At 50.0% G+C, this 22,302-nt stretch overlaps 2 protein-coding genes across 2 annotated transcripts in view; one reads left to right on the top strand and one right to left on the bottom strand.

Annotated features, from left to right (window-relative positions):
• The window catches only part of DHX32 (DEAH-box helicase 32 (putative)), a 36,937-nt gene extending 36,372 nt beyond the window's left edge, over positions 1–565 (top strand). The window contains exon 11 of the mRNA XM_032882100.1: positions 186–565. Coding sequence (XP_032737991.1) covers positions 186–357 — 172 coding nt within the window. The 3' untranslated portion in view covers positions 358–565. The remainder of the gene's footprint in view (positions 1–185) is intronic.
• Positions 566–723: 158 nt separating this feature from the next.
• On the bottom strand, positions 724–14,253 carry BCCIP (BRCA2 and CDKN1A interacting protein). The gene is made up of 7 exons (XM_032882101.1): positions 14,030–14,253; positions 10,375–10,449; positions 9,620–9,700; positions 5,314–5,403; positions 4,036–4,223; positions 2,418–2,592; positions 724–973 (listed from the first exon to the last, which is right to left on the bottom strand). The coding sequence occupies exons 1-7, from the start codon at positions 14,195–14,197 to the stop codon at positions 803–805; spliced, it is 948 nt and encodes a 315-aa protein (XP_032737992.1). The 5' UTR covers positions 14,198–14,253; the 3' UTR covers positions 724–802.
• Between the last annotated feature and the right edge of the window lie 8,049 nt (positions 14,254–22,302).

Below are 22,302 nucleotides of genomic sequence, written 5' to 3' on the forward strand. Positions count from 1 at the left end.
CATGAAAACCACAGGAAAAAACCACAGGAAGTATTTATTCCGCAAAGGCAGACGGGAGACGGAAGAGTTCAAATTAAATACCAGGTCTACAATGAGATTCTTCCGGAGTAGAAGTTCCCACATGTAATGTTTGTAGCTCTCCCCAAAAAAGGAAAAAAAAAATCTCACCTTTATGTTTTCAACAGATTTATGCAGCTGGCACCACCATACTATTTCAGCAACCTGCCTCCTAGTGAAAGTAAGGATATTCTCCACCAAGTAATGGATCACCTTTCCCCTCTTTCAACAATGAAAAAGGACCAGAAAATGTGTGAGAAGTGCCCTGAGACTACTGAGCCAAGATGCACCGTCCAGTGACTCTTTAGAACCTTCTACAGAAAGCAAGATGTGCAATAAGTCCCGCCCCTGCCCTCCCCCAGCTGGCCTGAACGTCGTTTCACCAGAGTGAGGTGCAGACATTCAACTTGAACAAGGACAGCACACCCCACACGAGTGTCTTGAAAAAAATAACACTTTGTATATTATTTAAAAATAAAAAATAGAAGTTTTTATTGAGTTCTTTAAATTACGACTCCACGTTTTCCTTCTTACTGGAAAAGCTTTTAATCCACCAATCATAATTCGACCAAATTTTTTTTAAAAGCTATTTTGTAAATGTGTCACAGACACAAGTGACAGACCCCTACTTTTTTGTAGAGGACCTTACTCTGAATAAAGTCTGGGTTTTTTTCAGTAAATCTGAGCTGTTTTCTGGTAATTTTACAAACCCAAAACCACCCCATTACTGTCCACGGGAAACGGGTCAGAGAGAGAGATTCTCCCTCAGTTTATCCATGATTGCGTTCATCCTGTCACCTGGAATCAACATCACGGTTCGCAAGGGCTTCATCGAGACGTCATCAAAGGACCACCTGCCTCCCAGACGAGTGTCACTCTCTTCCTGCACTGAGTAGTTAAACTTCAGGATTGCTTTCTGAACCAAAGATACAAGTTAAAAATTCAGACAACCTAAAGGCAAAACTTACTTACATGGCAGCCAGGAATACTATTTGACGTGTTTAAGAATGACAGTGAACAACAACGAAAATAATAGTGAACAGAAGCAAAACGTGGAATAAAATAAACTCAAATGGGATATGCAGGTAGAAGTTACAAAATGCTTACCAGATTTCTAACCTACAGAAGCGTGGAGAGCAGGGTCGCAGTCCTAAGAGGTGAACAGCAGCTAAGTGACATATGCTACTACCATTTCTAAGTGTTTATAATTCTGAAGTCCCTCATATTCATTCATATTCATTCTCATTTGATTCTCAATCTTTCAACAGAAAAGTGAAATAAAGACTTGTAACATTTGAAAGTTAATGAAAAGAATGGTCTTCAAACACGGGTGTTTCCCCACTGTCTTGGCTGCTCCCTTGGAGTCAAGCCATGTGAAAAGAGGGAGGTCTGCATAAGCAGGCCGTCTTAAAAAACCCATCCAGCCTGCCCCGAAACACTCTAAGGTGCTCAGGCATAAAAATTTAACTTTCACTATTTACTTCTTAAAAAAACAAGGGCAGAGCTGAACCTGTGGTACTTCAGTGTTTAGTCAAAGGCTTTTTAAAAAGTAGTGACAGATGCGGGCGCCTGGGGCCCTCAGTCAGTTAAGCATCTGCCTAGGGCTCAGGTCATGATCTCAGGGTCCTGGGATGGAGCCCTGTGCAGCTCCCTGCTCAGCGAGGAGTCTGTTTCTCCCTCACACATTGTGCTTACTCTCCCTCCCTCTCAAATAAATAAAACCTTAAATTAAAAAAAAAAAAAAAGTAGTAACTGATGTTCTCTAATCCAGGAAAGTAAGTTACCCCTCGGATTTACTTAGCAGGTCAGGGTGAGAAAGCGTATTCTCTGGTATCTGGTTGCCCATCATGGCACAAGCCATCTTTCTGCAAGAAAGTGCTAGGAATCCCACAAGTGGGAGGACATCCAGGACCGAGGGCACAGAGAACCATATAAGCCACCACTGGGGAGCAGGGCCTGCCCCACCTTTCACATTAACGGCCTGCATGACCTCAGATAATGGCTCTAATCTCCCTCAGACTCAATGTCCCCCATCAGTAAACCAGGACCAACGTCTCCCTCATAGAGTGATCCTAGAATTACAGATCTTCTAGTGAGCGTATTGAGTGCCTGATCACCATTCAACGTTCATGACTTTTCTCCTCCCACGCTCTGCCCTGGGGGCTGGAGGGCTGGGGACGAACCTGCTGGGCAAAGTACTAGGTGTGGGGAATGCATCAGCCACAGCTGCCAACAACATGGAGACACGGCCGCTGTCCTCCGAGCACTGTGCCATAAACCGGGGAGCAGTCGATCCTGCCTATTGTCAAGAAAATCCTTGTTTACATTCAAACAAATAGATGACAACAGGACAGTCTTACCTCATAAAAAAATTCTTCCTCTGCATTGGCAAACATTAATTCCTCTTTCTCTTGGTTATTCCCTTTCTTTCTGGAATTGTTTTTTCCAGCTTCCACAAACGTCTTGCTTATCAGAAGGTAGAAGTAACACTTCCCACATGGCTTGTTAGTTTTGTGTGCCTCTGCTAGTTCTTTCCTACAAAGTAGAACAGAGCCTACTGAGCCCGGTGAAACCCATCCACAAACCAGAGCACAGGGCAAACCAGTGAGGCCTCTGCAGGGCTGGGGTCTGTTGTCTCAGACACAGGCTTGATGGACAGAGATCGGATCTGGACACTTCTAAAGCCATGAGTTTACCTATGTGGTCCCCTGCACTGTGATGGACTATGGCCGTGTTTTACAGGACGCAGTGGGATGTATCGCTCAGGCGATGCTAAGCTGTGGACACACAGCAAATAACAGGAGTCTCACATTTATCAACGTCACTGCTCTGCCTCTGCAGATATTAAAAATAGGTAAGAATCTGGATTTTTAAAAACAAATGTTTAAGAGAGCATCAACCAATGTCATTAGAGCATGTGATGACCAGTCTCCAAGCACCAGAGCCCAGAACTATGATGAGTCTTGGCATACTGCAGAAATGGCATGACAGGACAGATTCCCCTAGATTCTAGAAGAGTCCGTGGAGTGGCAACATAGCCTTCGGAAAACTGTGCATGTCCCTGTGCATCTGGCTAATCAAAGAAGTAAAGACTTCAGCTTTCTTTAACAGAGGACCTGGGGAAAGCACATCCCCCTCCCGTGAAACCAAATAAACATGAGCGCCACCGGATCAGGAAAAGGAAAAAAAAGCAAATGGAAAAACGGGAGCTGGGCATCGGGGGAGGGCAGGGTTGAGAGTAAAACTAGTAAGCAACGAACCTGTTCAGTGGGAACCCTGAAGGGTCACCTGTCCTTATATGCCCACCACTGGCTAGCGGGCACGCAGTACCATGGCCCTGGAGCAAGGGCGTCCATCTGGATTTCCATCCTGCTCTACCCCAAAGCACTGCAACCCCAGTCCTTAGCTCTTAACAATTAAAATGTTGTAAACCTAAAAAACCTCCGCATTAAGAAAGTACAACAGGGGCACCCGGGCGGCTCAGTCTTAAGCTTCTGACTCTTGGTTTCGGCTCAGGTCATGATCTTAGGGTCATTTTAAAAAAACAAAAAAACCCACAAAGAAGTAAAAACAGCAAACCCCCAAACACGAGAGACACAGTATCAGGACTGCTGCCTCCTTCGTTACAGAACATCCCAGTGGAACTGAAGAGTTGTACTGGTTTGTTACTGGACTGTTCGGCACCGTGTCCATGTCACGGAAATCCGGCAAGAGGATGACAACTTTAGACCAGTAGGGGGCAAAAAACCTATATAAACTCGTCTGTGTTTACACCCCGCACACCTGGTAAGACTGTTCATACGTCACAAGTCACGAAGGAGCCCACTGTCAAGAAGGGACATGCCCCCGGGAGGAGGGGGCCTCTGCTCACTGGAGCCGCGAGGCCGCCAAGACCGTCACTGGCTCGAAAGCCCTGCGCGGACCCCACCCCACCCCCGGGGCATAGCCACCAAGGAGGCAGGCGGCGCAGGCTCTTACTGGAGCTGCTGATGCATGGGCAGCGCGATCTGAGGAGGGACGTTGATGAACCTCTCGCTGAGGAGCAAGCCCACGGGCTTGGAGGTGTCGTTCAGATGTGCGTCCAGCTGTTCCACCAAGCTCTTCCCACAGCTCTTCTCACAGGAGCTCAGGAGCAGCTCTTTAATCTGCTCGGCACACTGGGTGCCCTAGGAAGCCAAGACAAGGTCGCTGTTCGGTACAGGCCACACCAGGAGCAGAAACCAGAGCGCTGAATATCACCTTCTACCGAACCGTGAGGGCAGTCCCCTGCCACCTCCCTTAAAGCCCGCCTGTCCTCCGTGCTGACCGCTCAAGCATCTCTCCAAGTCTCTACACCTGGTCATTTACGGTCCCACGAGCAGTGGTGGCAGCGAGACACCACACACAAGAACAGCAATTCCAGTCCATCTTGTAAAGACAGATGGGAATAACTGGAAAGTTCACAAAAAACCTGAAGGTGAAGTTTGACATGAACTCCTTCTGACGAAAGTAAACAGCTGGTTTTCCCTTTTTATTAAAACTCATTGAGGGACGCCTGGGTGGCTCAGTCATTAGGCGTCTGCCTTCAGCTCAGGTCATGATCCCAGAGTACTGGGATCAAGTTCCACATCGGGCTCCCTGCTCTGCAGGAAGCCTGCTTCTCCCTCTCCTACTCCCCCTGCTTCTGGTCCCTCTCTCCCTGTGCCTCTCTCTGTCAAATAAATAAATAAAATCTTATAAAAAAAAAAATTCAGAGAGTCTGTAGAGATGAATGGAAACACGAGTAAAGGTCAGAACTTGCTGCAGGAAGCAACGAAGCCTACAAGGAAAGGAAGAGCCGCAGGCCGGCAGAGCCACTAGCTCCGGGATTGATACCAACACCAGGACCCCAGTTCTGGATGGTTCTCTACACCCCAGGGAGCCAGGACTTTCACGACAGAGATCATTCAGCACAAAAACACTCTCATGTTAAAAAAGATTACAGTGGGGCGCCTGAGTGGCTCAGTCAGTGAAGCGTCTACCTTTGGCTCAGGTCATGATCTCAGGGCCCTGGGATCGAGCCCCCTGTCAGGCTTCCTGCTCAGCAGGGAGTCAGCTTCTCCCTCCCCCTCTCTCAAATAAAATCCTAAAAATAAGATTACAGTAAGAGTTCACAAAAGCACATATCCTTATTGTTGTTAATTTCAAGGTCTGACATAAACAGCACCATCACCATGTATTAAACAGAAGTGACTGGGGTCTAAGGCACAGGTACTAGATGCCACCCGTGAAACCAACCTTTCTTTCAGTTAAATTTAAAAGACTTATGAATCCAAAAATCTCATCTTCATCCACATCGTCATCGCTGTCTTCTGAAACATCCGTTTGCTATTTTAGAAAGAAAAAGAATTAAAACTGTATGCCTGGTTGGGAGGAAGCAAAACACCAACTCACACTGCCGTTTTCAGACACTTTCCGTAGCTGCCGTCGCCACGGGGAAGCAGCACACACTGAGGACCGTGGGCCTTGTCCCTACCGACTCACCTGTCTTGGGTCTGCTCCCCCTTTCTACATGCAGGTGACTGCTTCCTGCTCCAAATTTTCTTTATGCTGGATTCTCAATATATTACCAATCCAGACGAGATAAAACCTCTTGAGATCAACCACTCCTGTCTTCTAAGTGACCTGGCCCAGGCCAGCCCTGCTCGGTCCTCCGGGGGCCCTCCACCCACCTGCCCCCAGAGCGCAGACCAGTCCTGAGCAGCGGGGAGAGCGAACAACGCTTGAGCACCACTTCCTCCTACCACGTGAACAGAAAAGGAAAAGCGGGCAAGAAAGGGAATGAAATAGAAACAGAGAACTAAGAATGAAATGCTTGACTCCAACATGAACTTGCTGACCCTACTGACAGCCCCTCCCCTGGGCCTTCCTGCTCCTTCTACATCTTCCTCCACGTGGCCTGCCCGGGCTTGTTCAGGCTGTGTGCACTCTCACCGTGTCCCCAGCACCTGGGACGGCAGGGACCCACAAGTGTCCCGTGTGTGTCCCTGACACGAGCTCTCGCTGCAGCACCACCGGCAGCTGAAGGAGCAGGGGCGCTCTAGGCGGCTCTGGGCGGGAACGGAGCACCGGCGTCTACGGGGCCAGGACGTCAGGCCTGTGGCTGAGGGAGCCTGGCCTCATGGGAGAGACCTGGGGAAGTGGCTCCTGGATGTAAGGCGGCACAGCCACCAACAGGGGACGGGGCCAAGGGGCTGCCAGGCCGTTAAAGACCACCGGTTTCTTCCTGCAGAACAGGGAAGGGTGCGGTGGCCGCGGAAACGGAAGTGTGTGCCAAAACGAGAGCCGCTGCAAGCGCCAGAATCAAGAGGAGGCACGGACAGAGCAGGACAGTAACGCGGAAGGACACAAACGTGACACGTGAGAGCGCCAGGGCGTGTCTGCTCAGAAGGAGACGGAAAGAAGAGAACACGTCCAGCAGCCCCTGTTCCTCAAGAGCAAATGGGAGACAGACGTCCTGCACCTCACAGGTCTCCCACCTACTGTAGCAAAATACACACAGCACCGACAGAGCGCCAGGGGAGGAAAAGGGACCCTGGGTGCCGAATCCTAAGCAATCCCCCAAACTGGGGCACCTGGCTGGCTCAGCAGGAGGGGAATGCGACTCTTGATCTCAAGGTTGTGAGTTGGTTGGGCACAGAGCTTAGTTAAGAAAACAAAGAAAGAAAAGAAACCCCCCAAATGGTCACTGGGCTCACAGGCAGTTAGCATCCCCCGGGGGCACGCTCCCCGGTCCTCCTTAACCAGTGACCAACCCCCAAAGCAACCCCGCAGGTGGCTGCCTCTCCGTGGGGTCAGGGTCACAATCCCATCAGCCTCATCCATGACCACCTGCCCCCGCAGCAACAGCCCCGCCTGCATGACCCGTTCACCGCCCCCTCCCACACCCCCTCCCATCCCTCCAGCCTCCTGGTTCAACACAATTCCGGGGACTTCAGGCCTGAGCAACCGCACCTCACACCTCACCCTGGAATCTCGCTCTACACAACCCACAGGTGCAGTTCGGGGCCACCCCTTGCCCTTCCCCTCCAAAGCCCTAGGATCCACCTTCTCTGCAAGAGTCCTAGAGGCTCTGGTGGAAGTTCTGGGCAGTCCCTCTCCTAGGGACAGAGTCTTTGTGGCTGGGACACGTCAAGTACCTCTGTGGAAGCCAAAGGCCGTAACTGTCACAGTGAAGTTATTTGTTCATCGTCCTGTGAAGACTGAATCCCCCCGCTGACAGCAAAGCTCTTCCAAGAATAAAAGTGACAGTTTCTTATTGGACGGTCTTAGGACACGATTAGGAGGTGGAGGAGGGGGCACCTGGGTGGCTCAGTGGGTTAAAGCATTTGCCTTCAGCTCGGGTCATGATCCCAGAGTCCTGGGATCGAGCCCCGCATCGGGCTCTCTGCTCAGCGGGGAGCCTGCTTGCTCTTCTCTCTCTCTGCCTGCCTCTCTGCCTACTTGTGATCTGTCTGTCAAATAAATAAATAAAATCTTAAAAAAAAAAAAAAAAGGTGGAGGAGGGTCAGTCACGTCTCCTCCACACTGAGGAGGCACCTAGGACGGAAAACTGAAGCCAGCCACGCCACACCATTCTCACTCAGGCTGTTAGTGACAGAGGGATCACGCAGATACACGACCCCGGGCTACGTAGCTGCTCTCCACGCTGCCCAGGACTCACCCTGCAGCTCCCCTGGAGCCCGGGGCACTGTGGGGAGGTCTCAGGGTAGTTATCTAAGGTGGGGCCTCTTTAGGGAAGATCAGAACAAGCCTCCCCGCATTCTGGTCGGCATGCGTTAGCCTCCCTGGGGCCCAGAGCAGAGCCCACAGGAGGTCCCGGCGCGAGCGCGAACAAGATGGAGTCAGTGTGGTCAGCATGCCTACAGACACCATCGGCTGGAGAGGACACATGTTCGGTGAAAGGGGCCTGCTTCTCCCATGCTCTAATAAAAGAAAGCTACTGGCGGTGCTACTCCCTTCACTCTGACATTTCATGCCATGAGGTTTAGCAACAGGGATGCTGATGACCCCATCCGACAGTTCCAGAACCTCAGGGGAGTACTGGTAGGAAGAGCCAGATCGGGGTGTTGAGGAGAGGAGGCAGAGGCTGCGAATGCCAACTTCCTCGAGACCTGCGGCTTTGACAACAAAGGAGGCGGCTCACGGTGCGGCGGTGAGCGCGAGCTTCAGACTGAAGGGCGGCTGCTTTTGCACCATGACGCAGACAGTGCGGGCCGGGCCCTCGGGCCGGGAGGACACCGAGCGAGGGTGTCGCCGCTCCAGCACTCACCACACACCGAGGCTCGGAGCACCCTGCGCTCAGCAACTCCTGCTGCTTCCGAACCACGGCCACCGCACGAAGCAGGGACCAGGACCACCCTCGTTTCCAGAGGTGGATGCGGAAATGGACCAAGGTCACTGTGGCAGATTCTATTTTCCACAGATGGCCGCTCCAGCTCCAGCTCCACGTTCTGACAAAGGACCTCGTCCCTCCTCCCTCCCAAGTGGTGGGGCCCGTCACCCTCCCCTCGAGCCTGTGCAGACCTTCGTGTCTGATTACGAGGACAGAGGAAATACAATGCTGTGCACTTGTGCCTGGTTCTTTGGGGCTGCTTGCTCCTGGAACCCAGCCACTGTGCAGAGGGGCCCGCCCCGCGGAGGAATGGAGGCCCCTGGCCCACAGTCCCAGCAGGGCTCCCCGTGGACAGCCAGCACCAACCTGCTGGTCACGTAAGTCATCTTGAAAGTGAATCCTCTGGCCCCCCACTGACCCTCTCTAGCTAACGTGACATGGAGCAGACCGGAGTTGTCCTCACTGAGCTGTGTCCAGAAAAGCCCAAGAAGGGACCATTGCTATCCTAAGACACTAAACCGAGGGCAGGAGGCAGACAGAAAACAGAAAGCATCATCAGGAGCAGCAGGGGCAGGACTCACCCTCCTGCTGTGCCTCCTCCAAAAGCTCCCTCTGGTGCTTAATGCCACTTCCTTCCAGGTCACCCGCGCCCCCAGCGTGGCCACCAGTGGCCCCTAGCATGGCTCCTTTGCAGACTCCACCATTGACTTACTTCCCCAAGTAACTGTGCTATCAGCAGTGTCTGTCCCCACCCTCCCTGGGTAAACCATCCATCCGCTGAGACCGCCCAAATCCAGCCGCTGCTCACACCTCCCCGGGATGTGTCACCTGCAAATCAAACTCAACAAGTGCACACCCAAACCCACGCTGCCTCCTGACCCCCTCATCCTCCAGTTTGCTATCTTGGTTGTAGGAGCCAGACACGTGGGAGCCACCCTTGACTCCTTTCCCCTCAGTCAGACCAGTTACTCACTAAGCCCCATCATACCTCATCTCCCAAATCTCCCTTCTCTTGCTATCCATTGCCAGCCCCAGGATTCCTACACTCAGTAATCTTGGAAATTACTGGAATGGCTTTCTAACCAGTCTCCCTTCCTCCAGTGACACCTCTTTCCAGTTTGAGCTCCTGGCCTACCAGCTAAACATCAGGAGGATCTTAACAGGACAAAAAAATAATTTAATCAGAACAAGCATAACTGTCCCGCTTACCTTTATCACACTCCCAATGTGGTTCTGTTGAATTAAGAGATCCGTTAGTTCTGCCGTGTTCACAGGAGCCTTCAGGAAAAGCTAAGAGGAGGGAAAATAAAACTTATTTTAAACGAAAATCAAAGCATAATTTTTAATAAAACTTCTAATATCCATATGCAAACAATGAAATATCAATGATGAAAAAGACACCTCAAAAGAGCGATCCCAGGAGGAAAGGAAAAGCCCAGAAAAATCGAAGCTCAAGGAAATCAAACTGAAGGGACAGTCAGGGGTAAGACTGGACGTGTGGGGGAGGGGAGGAGAAGGACAGACAAAAGGCCAAAGAATGTGGTGCCTGGACACTGGAAGCTCTGAAGGGTAAAACCAAAGCCACCGTACATGGGTGAGGACTGTGTAGAAGCAGCAAGCCTGATTCTGCAGCACCAGCTGGTGCACTCAGCGATAGAACTATGGAAGAATTCTTCGGCCCCACAAAGCTTAGACAGGAGTAAGAGAAAAACAGTAGAGTAGCTCAAATAATTAGCACATGAAAAGGAAGGTATTTTAGCACACAAGGCACTTATTAACATATGAATTGGAGGCTCCAACGGGAGTTAGCCTGAGAAGAAAAGAGAAACTGTACTTCCTTCTATGCAGGGTAGAGGGAGTAAGAATGGGAATTCTAAAATAAAGGATGAAATCTGACCTAGCTTGTGCGGAATGGCCTGGATTTTCTTAGAGAAGAGATTTGTGCAGAGAGGTAAAGACCATACCTGCTGTAGTAACTTCTTAATTCCGTCATAATCCTTATCGGAGATGGAATAAGCTTCAAATTCAACATTCACTTCCTGTAAATAATGATGTGGGGAAACAAAGGCAGACAAAAATTATTAAATTCCCTTACTATCTACAGCCTACTGACAAGTCCTTGAAACAGGCAGAGTGACATCCCTCTAGGGACTCAACTGGCTTAATATTAATACTTTGCTAAGAGCAACAGGCAATCTTAGCCCAAACCCCAGGATCCTGTAAATCTACTTTATCATATAAAAATTCCTTCCAAAACTTCCTTTATCTCTACCCTCCCTCTCCAAGATACACGTTGGCAATCGCATATGACCCACAGATATACATCTGAAGGGTCTCATGAATCAGGTTTTATTAGACGGTAATAAATGGCCGTTTCCCAACAATAGCTAGCCCCCACAAGGTCCTGGAAACCTTGCTTCCAAAATTCCTGAGAGACTCACGATATCCCTAACCCCCTCCCAACTTGAAAGTATATAATGGGCCACTCCTCAGGACCCAGCGAGGCTCTTTCTGCCCACAGGTCCTGTCCTTCTGCTTCAATAAAACCACCTTTTTGCACCAAAGAAGCTGTTGGCATTTTCTATTCTCTGCTTTATGGAGAAGAAACAGAAAAACAACCAAGTATTTTGAATGGAACAAAGAGCAATAAAGCAGAGAAAAAATATGTAAAGATGTCTCAGGTTCTCCACAGCTTTCTAGGCTCAAGGTCCCAGCCCCTTCCTGCCCTCGGAGGTCCAAGGTACCCTTGCATACTTACTTCAAACGCCCCATCTTCTGAAGCTCCCTTCCAAGGGTCACTGTTGCACACAAGAAAGAGTCCTAACCACAGGGCCACAAGAATTTAACATGCCTACTGCTTTTCTTCTCATCGTTTCAATACCCTGACCTATTTCTTGAAGTTCTCATATCTACTTTCTATCCCCTTTCTGCTTGTTGCCGCAAAGCCAATCACCCTGTTTCTAAATCAGACTTAACACACACACGCGTGCATTTCCTTCCTTATATACACAGCATTCCTAAGGCAGATTTTGAATTTCAAATATAATTCTCATAGATTCATTCACCACGGTAATGAGCTGTGGTGAGTGAACATCTCAGAAACTAAAAGCTCCATTCGAATAAATAAAGGAATCAAGAGCCACCGAGTGTAGGGAACTGCCCTGAAAGCCCTAAGAATTTCTTCAGTCAAAAAAGTAATACATTTCACCGGTAAACACTACAAGAGACCAGAGATTACAGAGTTGGTAGTCTTATTACCCACCCCCAACTCCTACTCTTCAGAGGTTACTATCAGTAGTTAAGTTAATCTTTCAAGGGGTTTTCGACACATAATCAAATTTATTTCCTGTTTCTTTCTCCTACAGAGACTACATTACACAGACTGTCTTCACTTAACCTGCTGTGTATCCTCTGTCTTAAACGGTGATAACTCCTAACTTCAGAAGGTTGATGTGAATATTAAATGAGTTGGGGCACCCGGGTGGCTCAATGGGTTAAGCCTCTACCTTCGGCTCGGGTCATGGTCTCAGGGTCCTGGGATTGAGCCCCGCGTCTCTGCTCAGCAGAGAGCCTGCTTCCTCCCAGCCCCACTGCCTACTTGTGATCTCTCTCTCTCTGTCAAATAATAAAATCTTTTTAAAAAAAATTAAATGAGTTAATACAATGTGCACAAAGCCTGGAAACATTATTATTATGACTGAAGAATAAATTCTTTCCATTCAATTACTGTATCAGGAGATGGGCACATTTTTAGTTTTGACAATTACTGTCAAATTGCCCTCCGAAGACATTGCAAATTATACTCCCACCAACAGTACCCATGCCTGTTTTCTTACACTACAGTCAACGACCATTCTCACACTAATTTTTTTTAAATTTTTTATTTATTTGAGAGAGAGAGAGAGAGAGTACAAGTAGGCAGAGCAGCAAAGGGAGAGGGAGACCGAGAAGCAGGCTCTCTGCTTAGCAGGGAGCCCGATGCAGGGCTTGATCCCAGAGTCCTGGGATCATGACCTGAGCTGAAGGTAGACAGCCAACTGAGCCACCCACATGCCCCCTCACACTAATTTTTAATCACTGGAGTGGGACAGACTATCCATGTCAACGAAAGCACTGATTTCTGTAATCCAAAATTTGCAAAACAGCCCATTAAAGTTCTAAGTGAAGAAAGGCAAGATCACATTCAAGGTCCGGGGCCAAAGTCAAGAGCTGATTTCTAAGGGAAAGTTCTGTTCAAAGGAAGATTTACCATATACCCACGCCAGTCTGAGCCCTAAGCCTGAATCATGTTTATATCGGATTTGACTTCCCCTCAGTTTCTCTTGCTTATTCTGTTGTGGCCACATTAGCTACTTTTCTGTCCATCAACCAGGAGGTCTTCGGATTTTCTTATAAATTAAGTCAGTGGAGTGTTCTGAACAGGGAAAAGAGAACAGACCTACATTTTAAAACGATCTCTCTGGAGGTGCCTGGCCGGCTCAGTAGGAAAAGAATGTGACTCCTGTTTGTGCATTTGAGCCCCACGCTGGCCTTAGAGGTTACTAAAAAATAAATAAACTTCAAAGTACGGTATTTAGCATTCCTGATATCGTGTAATAAAATGAAATAAAAAGATCTCTCTGGCTGCGGGTGTAGAGATGGTACAGGAACAAGAATGGAAGAGAGCAAGCCACTTAAGTGACTACAGGAGTCCAGTCAAGCGATGGTGGAAGCAGATACTGAGTCTGTTGGAGAATCAATGATGAAAAGTGTCTGGGTACGAAAGTAGAGCTAACAGATTTATTGACAGACTGTGGGATATAAGATGCAAAAAGGGAGGAATTAAAGTTGGTTACCAGGTTTGTGGTTTGAGCAACTTAGCAATTACGGGAACCATTTACAGAAATGGCAAAGATTAGGAGCTGGAGCATGAAATGCAAATTCTGCTTTGAACCCGTGAAGTTTTAGGTACCTACTGGGCACACAGTGCTCTGAAGGTTCATTCAGTCCTGATTAATTCATTCAACAAATATTAAGCACCTGTAATGCCAAGCAGTATGGTAGGAGATATGCTGGAAAAAAGGAACCCGGTGTTCTAAGAACCCATCACCAGGGTCGGTGAGTGGGGCAGCGGCAGGTGCCCGGAGGCAGAAGATACAGCTTAGCTGGGTTAGACTAGGAAGGACGGGAAAACACCGCAGGATGAAGAGCACCGGGGGAGACTCCCGACAAAGCGGACCGAGAAGGCCACAACGGAAAGAGGGCCGCGGAGAGTGAGGAAGGCAACAAGAACCTGGCTGCAGGCTGGGCTGAGAATAAACTGCAGCCCTTGTTGAATGGATTTGGGGCTTTTACAAAAAGCCACTGAGGAAAGGGCTGTGGCGGGTGTTCCCGGAGCGGTGGGAGGGCCGAACCCGCGGGCTAGGACTTCTGAAAATAGCAGTAGTAACTCCTGCGGCTGCAATGTGTGAAAGACTCAAGTGGAACCCGAGCAGGGCACTCTTATCATCTCCGGTTCCTGCTCAGACCCGGAGGTACCGGCAGTCGCTCCTCCGAGCAGCTCACTCAGCCACACGGCTCTGGCGGCCAGAAACTTTTTTTCCCAGACATAAACGAAACTGGGGTCGCGTGTTTTCTCACCTCGTGGATGCTCTCGTCGTCTTCATCCTCTTCCTCGTCACTGTCTTCATCGTCTTCGTCCTCATCTTCCACTTCGTCTTCCTCTTCTTCCTCGTCGCGGTGGACTGGGACGCCTGGGGCTTGCGGAACCCCACTTCCCACCGCACGCCGCTTGGGCCTGGACGCCATGTTGCCGGCCTCACTGCGCCTGCGCAACTCCCACGAGCCCGCCCTTCCGGACCCGCTCACACAGGCCGCGGCGAGTGACAGGCGACTGACAGCCTCGCCGCTGAGTCGGCGTCAGTCCAGGGCCCCTAATGGATTCCACGGCCGTGATGCCTAGGAGTCAAGTCAAGTTTCAGGTCCCGTTTGGCATTTTCTTCCCCCTCTCCATCCTCCTTGACTCCTACCAACGCTCCCCCTCCCCTTCGCTCAGTGGTTCGATCCATCTGGGCCCGCCCTCCCCGGGCCGCTGTCTGCGCACGCGCGCGCTCCAGCTGTGAGCCGCTCCGCTTCGGGGACCGGTGGTCTCCGGGCCGAGGCCGCGTGGCGGCGCGTTGGCTGTCTCCATGGCAGCAGAGACCACATGGTGAGGGGGCCGCCCACCAGGCTCCTCTGTCCAGTCGAGGCACCGCGGATTCATCTGCACCGCGAGGCACCGCCCCCAACGGGGCGCCCCCCCGAGTGCTGGGAACTGGCCCAGCGCCTACCCTTTCCGGCCCCCGCAGCCCGGCGAGGTAGGTGTCGCCGCCCACGGTGCCGACGATGACCCTGAGGCCCGCGGACGCGCAAGGCTAGCCTGCGGCGCCAGCCAGAGCGTGACGAGTGGGGAGCGGAACCCCGAGGCCGCTGCTGGTCAGGGCGGGGGCCGTGGCCCGGGGGCAGCGATCGAACGCGGATGGCAGGTCGTCAGGCTCGCGCAGGTGCCTGCAGGGCCGGGCTTGGGCCCCTCAGCACCGTCGGTAGCATGGTCTGGTCCGCGGTTTAATGAATCTCACCGGAGCCCTGCCCCCAACCGACGCTCTTCAAGCGCACTTCTTGACAAACTTTCTTTAAGATAGCCATTAACCTTAAATGCTTCAGGTCCACTGGGGGAAAATCTGAACCACGGAGCAGAGCCTTCTTTGAGAGAACAGAGTGGAGGGGACTGTGGTCAGCTAGACGGTGTATGCTGTGCTGCAGCAGCCAGTAGTGGCGGAGGGGACTTGCTGTCCCAGTACCGTCAGGTCTTTATACTTCAAGAGAACCTGGAGATCCACAAGATCCATCCTGATTTTTAACACCTGTGCCAAGTAAAACTTCGTCCCCAGTCAGGTTTATCTCACGGGCTACCAGTATGCAGCTATTCATTGTAAAGGCTAGTTGGAAGGAAAGTCCTTAATTGAAGAAGAAATCAGGTATCTGAGAAGGAGGTCTATGGTTTTTTTTTCCTCTGTAAAATTAGAAAAGTGGGTTGGATACCTCTAATTCTAGATATGGAAGGAGCTGCGCCTTGTAGTGAGGGGGCTGCTGCCCAGAGGCTTAAGCAGAAGCCTGAAAAGCTCCGTGATCCTTCAGCAGCAGGAAATGTAGTCAGGATAAGGTAAGGGTCCCTGGAGCCCCATGATTGTGTTCTGTGGGTTTCATTGTTCCTGAGAGTCTCCGCTACCAGGCCACAGCCTGGATACTGGTGCATATCAGGGATTCACATCTGCTGGGCTAGCTTAAAAGGCCCCCTTTCCATCCCACAACTATGTAAAAACATTTTTCTGAGACGTACAAAACAGGAAGATGTTAAAAATAAATAAATAAATAAATAAACAAAAAGAGATACCATAAGGCTAAAATTAGAAAAAGGACTCAAAGGCACAGGGCCAGCCTATCAACAGAGTTGCACTCAGACATCATGGATAATCTTTTCCTTTTCTTTTACTACTTTCTTGTAGTAAAACAAACAACCAAACTTATCATGTTAATCATTTCTAAACATACAGTTTAGTGGCATCAAGGATATTGACTTTGTTGTGCAAAAACCACCATCATCCATTCCCAGACCTTCTTCATCTTGCAAAACTAGAACTCTATTAAACAATAACTCCCATTTCCTCCTTGCCCAGTCCCTGGAAACCATGATTCTGTTCTCCGTCTCTATGAATTTGACTACTCTAGAAGAATCCTGTAGTATTTTTTTCTGTGATTGCTTATTTCACTTAGCATAAACTCCTCATGGTTCATCCATGTTGTAGCATGTGTCAGAATTTACTTTTTAGAGCTGAATGATATTCCTTTGTACATATATATCTCATTTTGTCTATCCGGTCGTCCATTGGTGGGTACTTGGGTTACTTCTACCTTTTGACTATTGTGAATAACGCTGCTGTGAACTTGGATGAACAAATACCTGATTAAGTCTCTGCTTTTACATTTTTGGGTGTGTATACCCAGAAGTGGAACTGTTGGATCATACGGTAATTCTTTCTGTGTTTGCTGTTTTTTGAAGGACTGTACTTTTTTGTAGTTTGCAAATTTTCCAGGGAACATGTATTGCGTTGAGAAGAGATCAAGGGAAAAACCTTACTTTGTGTCCTCAGACTAGCTCCCAGTGTGGAGTGAATGGTCAGAGTGTGAAGTAGCATAGAGTGTCTTACAGGAGTTGAGAGGTGGTGCGAGTGCTTAGGGAATGGGCACGGGCTTCAGACTGGGATTAAATCCTACCCCTGCCACTCAGTGTGCTGTGTGAATTTGGGCACATCGGAGTTTTGGTTTCCACTTCTGTGGAATAAAGATAATAATACCTACCCTTTCTGGTTTAAATGAGGATTGAGATCCTGCAACATAAAATGCTTAGCCCCATAAATTGCTCAGAGTAAATGCTCACTAAAAGGGCGGCTCTTGGAACCCCTGGGTGGCTCAGTTGGTTAAGCATCTGCCTTTGGCTCAGGTCATGATCCCAGAGTCCTAGGATCAAGTTCCTCACTGGGCTGCTTGCTAAGCGGGGAGCTGCTTCTCCCTCTGCTGTTCCCCCTGCCTGTGCTTTTTCTCCCTCCCTCCCTCTCTAATAAATAAATAAAACCTTAAAAAAGCGGGGGAAGCAGTGGTTGTTATTGCTGGGAGAGCAGCAGGACTTTCCGCATTAAGTTATGGTTATCTTGTGTCCCCCCCAAATTCCTTAGGTCGAAGCTCTAATCCCCGATGAGACTTTATTTGGATATAGAACCTTTGAAGAGGCAATGAAGGGTCGTGCCTGACTGGTTGAGCGTGACTTTGATGTCAGGGTCATCAGTTCAAGCCTCATGTTGGGCATGGCACCTACTGGGGGAAAAAAAAAAAGGTAAAAGGAGAAAGGAGAAAAAAGAGGTCATAAAGATTAAATGAGGTCATGAGAGGTCAAGCCCTACGACTCTACCCATTAGGTGGAGCCCTAATCCTCTAGGTCTGGTGTCTTAGAAGACCAGAAGACACCAGCGTTCTCTCTCTGCACAAACACAAAGGAGAGACCACGAGAGCACGCACCAAGACCGCGGTAGGCTGGAAGCCAGCAAGACAGCTCTCACCAGGAACCAGCCGTGATGGAGCCTTGATTTTTGGACTTCCAGGCCCCAGCACGAAAAAAATAAAGTCTACTGTGAAAGCCCCCAGTCTGTGGAATTCTGTTATGGCGTACTAAGGCTCACCCCAGTCTGTGTTCCTTTTCCTTTGCTAGGGTCTCCTCTGCTCTCTGCCCAGACTGGATCTGGCATCGCATGGGTGCTGTAGGGCTCTGTCCTGGGCCTCCTTGTTTTCTCACCGTGGTCTCACCAGGTCCTCAGACCTCAAATACCCTCTATACACTGACAACTCCCAGATCTTTGTCTTCTGACCTGACTCGCCACTGAGCCCAAATTGCCCACCCACTTTCTTCATTTGGACATTTAATGCTGGTACTCTCCAACTTTTTTAACATTACAGCATACTAAGAAAATGCTAATACTTATTAGACAGCACATTGTAAGAAACAGATGAGCTGTGCAGTTTGCAGGGGAAGGCAGCCAGCCCCGGCTGGGATGGGCATGGGACGAGTGCTCTGTGGTTCTGGGAACCTGGGCCCTACCAGCGGCCCCAAGGGCTGAGGGGATCAAGCCTGCAGACATGCCTAGAACTCATTCACAGTGCACAAATGGGCGAGGGCACCTTGGTGGGGAATAGGCGTACTCAAACATAATATGGTCCCAAGTGAATCTTTGTCCCATCCATTCCCATCTCCTAACAGTGCTCCCATTCTCCCCATGGTTCCGGTTCTAAACCTGGCTCCTCTTTCCTCTACCTTGCATCTAGCCGAAGCAGATGCTATTGGCTCCACCTTCAGAACACATCCAAGTACACTCCTCCCCACTTTGCCAGCCTAACCCAAACCTGTACCCGCTCTCACCTAGACTGTTCTTTTCCATATTTTTTTAATTTATTTTTAAGAGAGCACATGAGTGGTCAGAGGGAGAGAGAATCTTGAGCAGGCTCCATACTCAGCACAGGGCCTGACCTGGGACTTGGATCTCACAACCCTGAGATGATGACCCGAGCCGAAATCGAGTCTGATACTTAACGGACTGAGCCACGCAGGCGCCCCTCACCTAGTCTGTTCTAAGAGCCTCCCAGTTCTTCCTCCTTCCTACTTTGAGTCTTTTCTCCTCACAGCTGCAAGTAACCTTCTTGGAATATAAGTCAGAGCACATCAGCCCTGTGCTCGGTCCCCCAGTGGCATCACATCTCACTCAGGATAAACAGCAAAGTCCTTACCATGGCCTGAACAGGTCTGGTGGCCAGCTCTGAGCTCCTCTCCTGCTTGAGGATATTGGAAGAACAAGGCAGAAGGAGCACATCCCCTCTGCATGTCGGGGCCACCAGCCAGCCATGACAAAGTTCTCTCCCGTTTCAGCCATTGTTCGCTTGGACCTCTTAGAGCCACCAAACCACATCCTAACTGTCTGTGAGGAAGTGATGTTTACCCCTAGCCCTGGAGGCTGAGTAGGAGTTAGCACTAGAAGCTCTGAGGGGGCCGGGCCTGAGGGATGCAGAGAAGTCTGGGGCGGCCGGAGACACAGGGCTGGAAGACGCTGGGCCTTCGCAGGTTGTATTGGGGACTTTTCTGATCTTAACAGCAATGGGAAGCCACTTGTTTATAAATTTATGCCTCCTCTCCTGTTCTTATGTCTGCTTTCCGTTTTGGGGTAGTAGGAGGGAAGTGTGGTGTCACTGAACCAGCACAGGGCTGAGAGTCGGGGATCTGATAGTAGCTTTATTGCGCATGATGTGATCTTCTTTTCTCCCCCCATTAAGTGGGAATAAGCTCTGCCCTATCCAGCCGTAGGTTGCTGAGCGACTGGAAGGACATAGCAATGACCACTGCCACAGTTACTGAGCACTTACTGTCTGCCAGAGACTGATCTAATGCTTTATTTGCATTAAGTCTACGAGGTTTGTCCTGTTTTAGGGGTGAGGAAGCCAGCCTATGGAGGACAAAACTCATCCAAAGTCCCAGAACTGGTCAGTGGCAGAGCTGGGTGGGGTTCCCACTCAGGCAGTCTGGCTCTGGACACTGTATTCCTAACCCCCATACTAGGCTGCCTCTCATAGACTTTGCACACCCCAGTGTTTGGGAAAACAGAAAAGCATGAAGATAAAAAGTACCACTCTGGTACAAAGGGCTTAGTTCAATAATGCAAACAGTGGAAAGCAAACCCAGTCGACCCACTGTAAATAGAGAAAATGTGTCTTCTGCGTTCTACTTTATGGTTGTCTTAGGTAATAAAATTGATGGCTTCCTGATAATTACCATTAAGAGGTTCCATGAGATGTGCTGCTGGACTTGGCAGATAAAAATCAGACACCCTTACTCCTTCCTGCCATTGCTCAAAGCACCTCTAATGCAGAATTAAGAGGAATCATTGCTGGAGACTCTGTGCCCTGCCAGATCCCCATGTCATCAAGTTCAGTGAGAAAGAAATCACCTGATAAGTGCGCAAAGATAATCGTGCTCACAAATGACTAATTTTCTTAGTAATTGAAGATTTAAGTTGATACTGTCTTGAGAATGATTCCCCCGAATTGACGGAACGGTTCACTATACTGTTAGCGCATTCAGCCCAGGGCAGAATCCAAAGGCTCAGAGAAAGGTCTGCAGGTGATGGGGGGTGTTGGGGTTGGGGGGTGAGTCCCAAAAGGTTCTGCAGAGCCAAAGAGTCTAGCAAAGGCCCAGGGACTAGGTGACGGACACTGCCCTTAGCAGAGGAAATACCAGCCAGGGGAGGACTGGCTCATGGGACAGCCAAGGTACATGGGTTTGTAAAGGCACAGCTGTGGATGACCTCAGCCAGCTGCCCTACGAACGAGGAATGACTCCTGTGCCAAAACCCCTGACTTACGTCCAAATGGCTTTCTCCAGTCACAGGAGTTTAGACGGTGGCATTACTGCAGCTTCTCACAGACCAAGGAAAGTTCCAGATATGGCATCCACATCCCAGCCAGCAGGGAGGCAGGGGGAAAGGAGTAGGGCCAGGGCACCTCCCTCTCAGGATGGGCCCCACAAAGTGTGCACATCACTCCCACATAGATCCTGTGGGCCAGAAGCTAGTCCCCTGGCCATATCCAGGCACATGTTTTTATTTTGGGCAACCGTGTGCCTTATTACTAACGAGGGATTCCATTTCTATGAGTGAGAAAGGAAGGGTGGGCATTTGGGGGCTCCCGGCATCCTCGGCCCCCTCTCCACATTTGGGGGCTCCCAGCATCCTCGGCCCCCCACTCCAGTTCAAGTGAGACTTGCCACTTACGCCTCCAGAGCACCTTGACTTGTTTTCGTGGCACTTATCACACCGACTCTGCCATCGCTTTTACTTATTTGTAAAGTGTCTGTTTTACCCTCCCGCCAGTGGGAGGCAAGAATCATATCCTATCCCCTGTGCCTAGGACACAGTAATGGTCTAGAAATACTTGTTAACTCACAGATAGGATTACACCGAACAAACCCAGAGTGTAGGTAGTATTCGAAGAAGAAAGACATTTTCACCTAGTCCCAGTCGTCAGGCGGTGGACAGATAGTTTCACCATGAATTACACCCCTGTGTCCTGTTAACCCTGTCTTCAGGGTGAGTCCCTGGGCCAGCCCCCTCCTAAGGGCCCCACTGCCGAAGCCAGCCGCCACCACGGCCTGCTCTGCTGGTGGCCGTCCTCACCACAGGAGCTGGAGGCCTTTCTCAGGCATGAATACCATTGCTGCCAGTCCTGCTTACACCTGTCTGCGGATTCCCATATCTCACAGTGTCCCAAGTCCACCTGCCTTCCCACCAGAGCCCTATGTACCCTTCTCTCCCGGGAACGCACCCAGCCCCTTCCTGACATTTGAACGCTTCTCCTCGCTGCTGTTGTCATTCAGATCTCAACTAAGATGCTGCTTTCTCAGAGTGGTGGCCCTGGACCAGCAACCGGCTATCAGCACCCAGTCATCTCTCCCACATCATCTCCTAGCACTTGGTAGACTTGAGCTTGTGCCCTGCCCCCAATACATAATGCAGACCTAATCTCCCCAAGACAGATTCCTGATGTTAGTTTCTGGGAACATGTAGAAACACTTGGGAGAGATTGGCTCTTGGAATTGGAAACACCACTAAATGTATCCTTTGAAATCCTGGGGATACGCATCCCAGAACCTCAAGCCATGGTGGGGACATGGTGGGGCTGAGGTCTGCGGCCCGGGACCAACTGCTTCTCTAATCCCCACAATCCTGGCTTGTTTTGTGGGCCTGGAAACATGTATGTGTTACCTGAAAATGGTAAGTTTTACCTGCCACTCTGACATACAGATTCCTGGAGCCCCAGAAGGAGCTCTTGGGATCAGTCTGGGTTCAACCAAGGATACAGAGCTCATGGGGGGATATGGATTAGGACCTGCTGCAAGGCACTGCCTGGTGCCACTGCAGGGGCTGCCAGGAGAGTCTGAGACCCCCAGTGGAGGCTGAGTGCAAGCCGCTGAGAAGGGTGGGCCAGCTCGGGCAGCAGAGGAAGCTGTGTCCACAGCTGTAATTTCTGCCCCAGTGAAGCCTTTGTTCTGCTCTTAAAGCCACTGACTGGAGGAGGCCCCCCCACCAGATTATCTAGAATAATCTCCCTGGCAAAAAGCCACCCGATGATAGACTTTATCCTATCTCCAAAATGCCTTCACAGCACCACCTACGTTAGCATTTGGGAATAAATGCCTCACCGGTTTGACACCTGCGTGTACCCATCTCAGAAAGGCCGGTTCCTAATTTCTATGTGAGACACATTCCAAGTAATTCCAAGAA

Source organism: Lontra canadensis, unplaced genomic scaffold, assembly GCF_010015895.1.
Source record: "Lontra canadensis isolate GAN:19392208 unplaced genomic scaffold, GSC_riverotter_1.0 scaffold79, whole genome shotgun sequence".
Classification (NCBI taxonomy): domain Eukaryota; kingdom Metazoa; phylum Chordata; class Mammalia; order Carnivora; family Mustelidae; genus Lontra; species Lontra canadensis.

Excerpts from the sequence above, each read along its gene's own strand:
- BCCIP (XM_032882101.1), bottom strand. The coding sequence starts at position 14,197 with ATGGCGTCCAGGCCCAAGCGGCGTGCGGTGGGAAGTGGGGTTCCGCAA. Across the intron at positions 4,224-5,313 it reads TAAATTTAACTGAAAGAAAG|GGCACCCAGTGTGCCGAGCA; the intron begins GTTGGTTTCACG and ends TTGGCTTCCTAG. Across the intron at positions 2,593-4,035 it reads CCCATGCATCAGCAGCTCCA|GAAAGAACTAGCAGAGGCAC; the intron begins GTAAGAGCCTGC and ends TCTACTTTGTAG.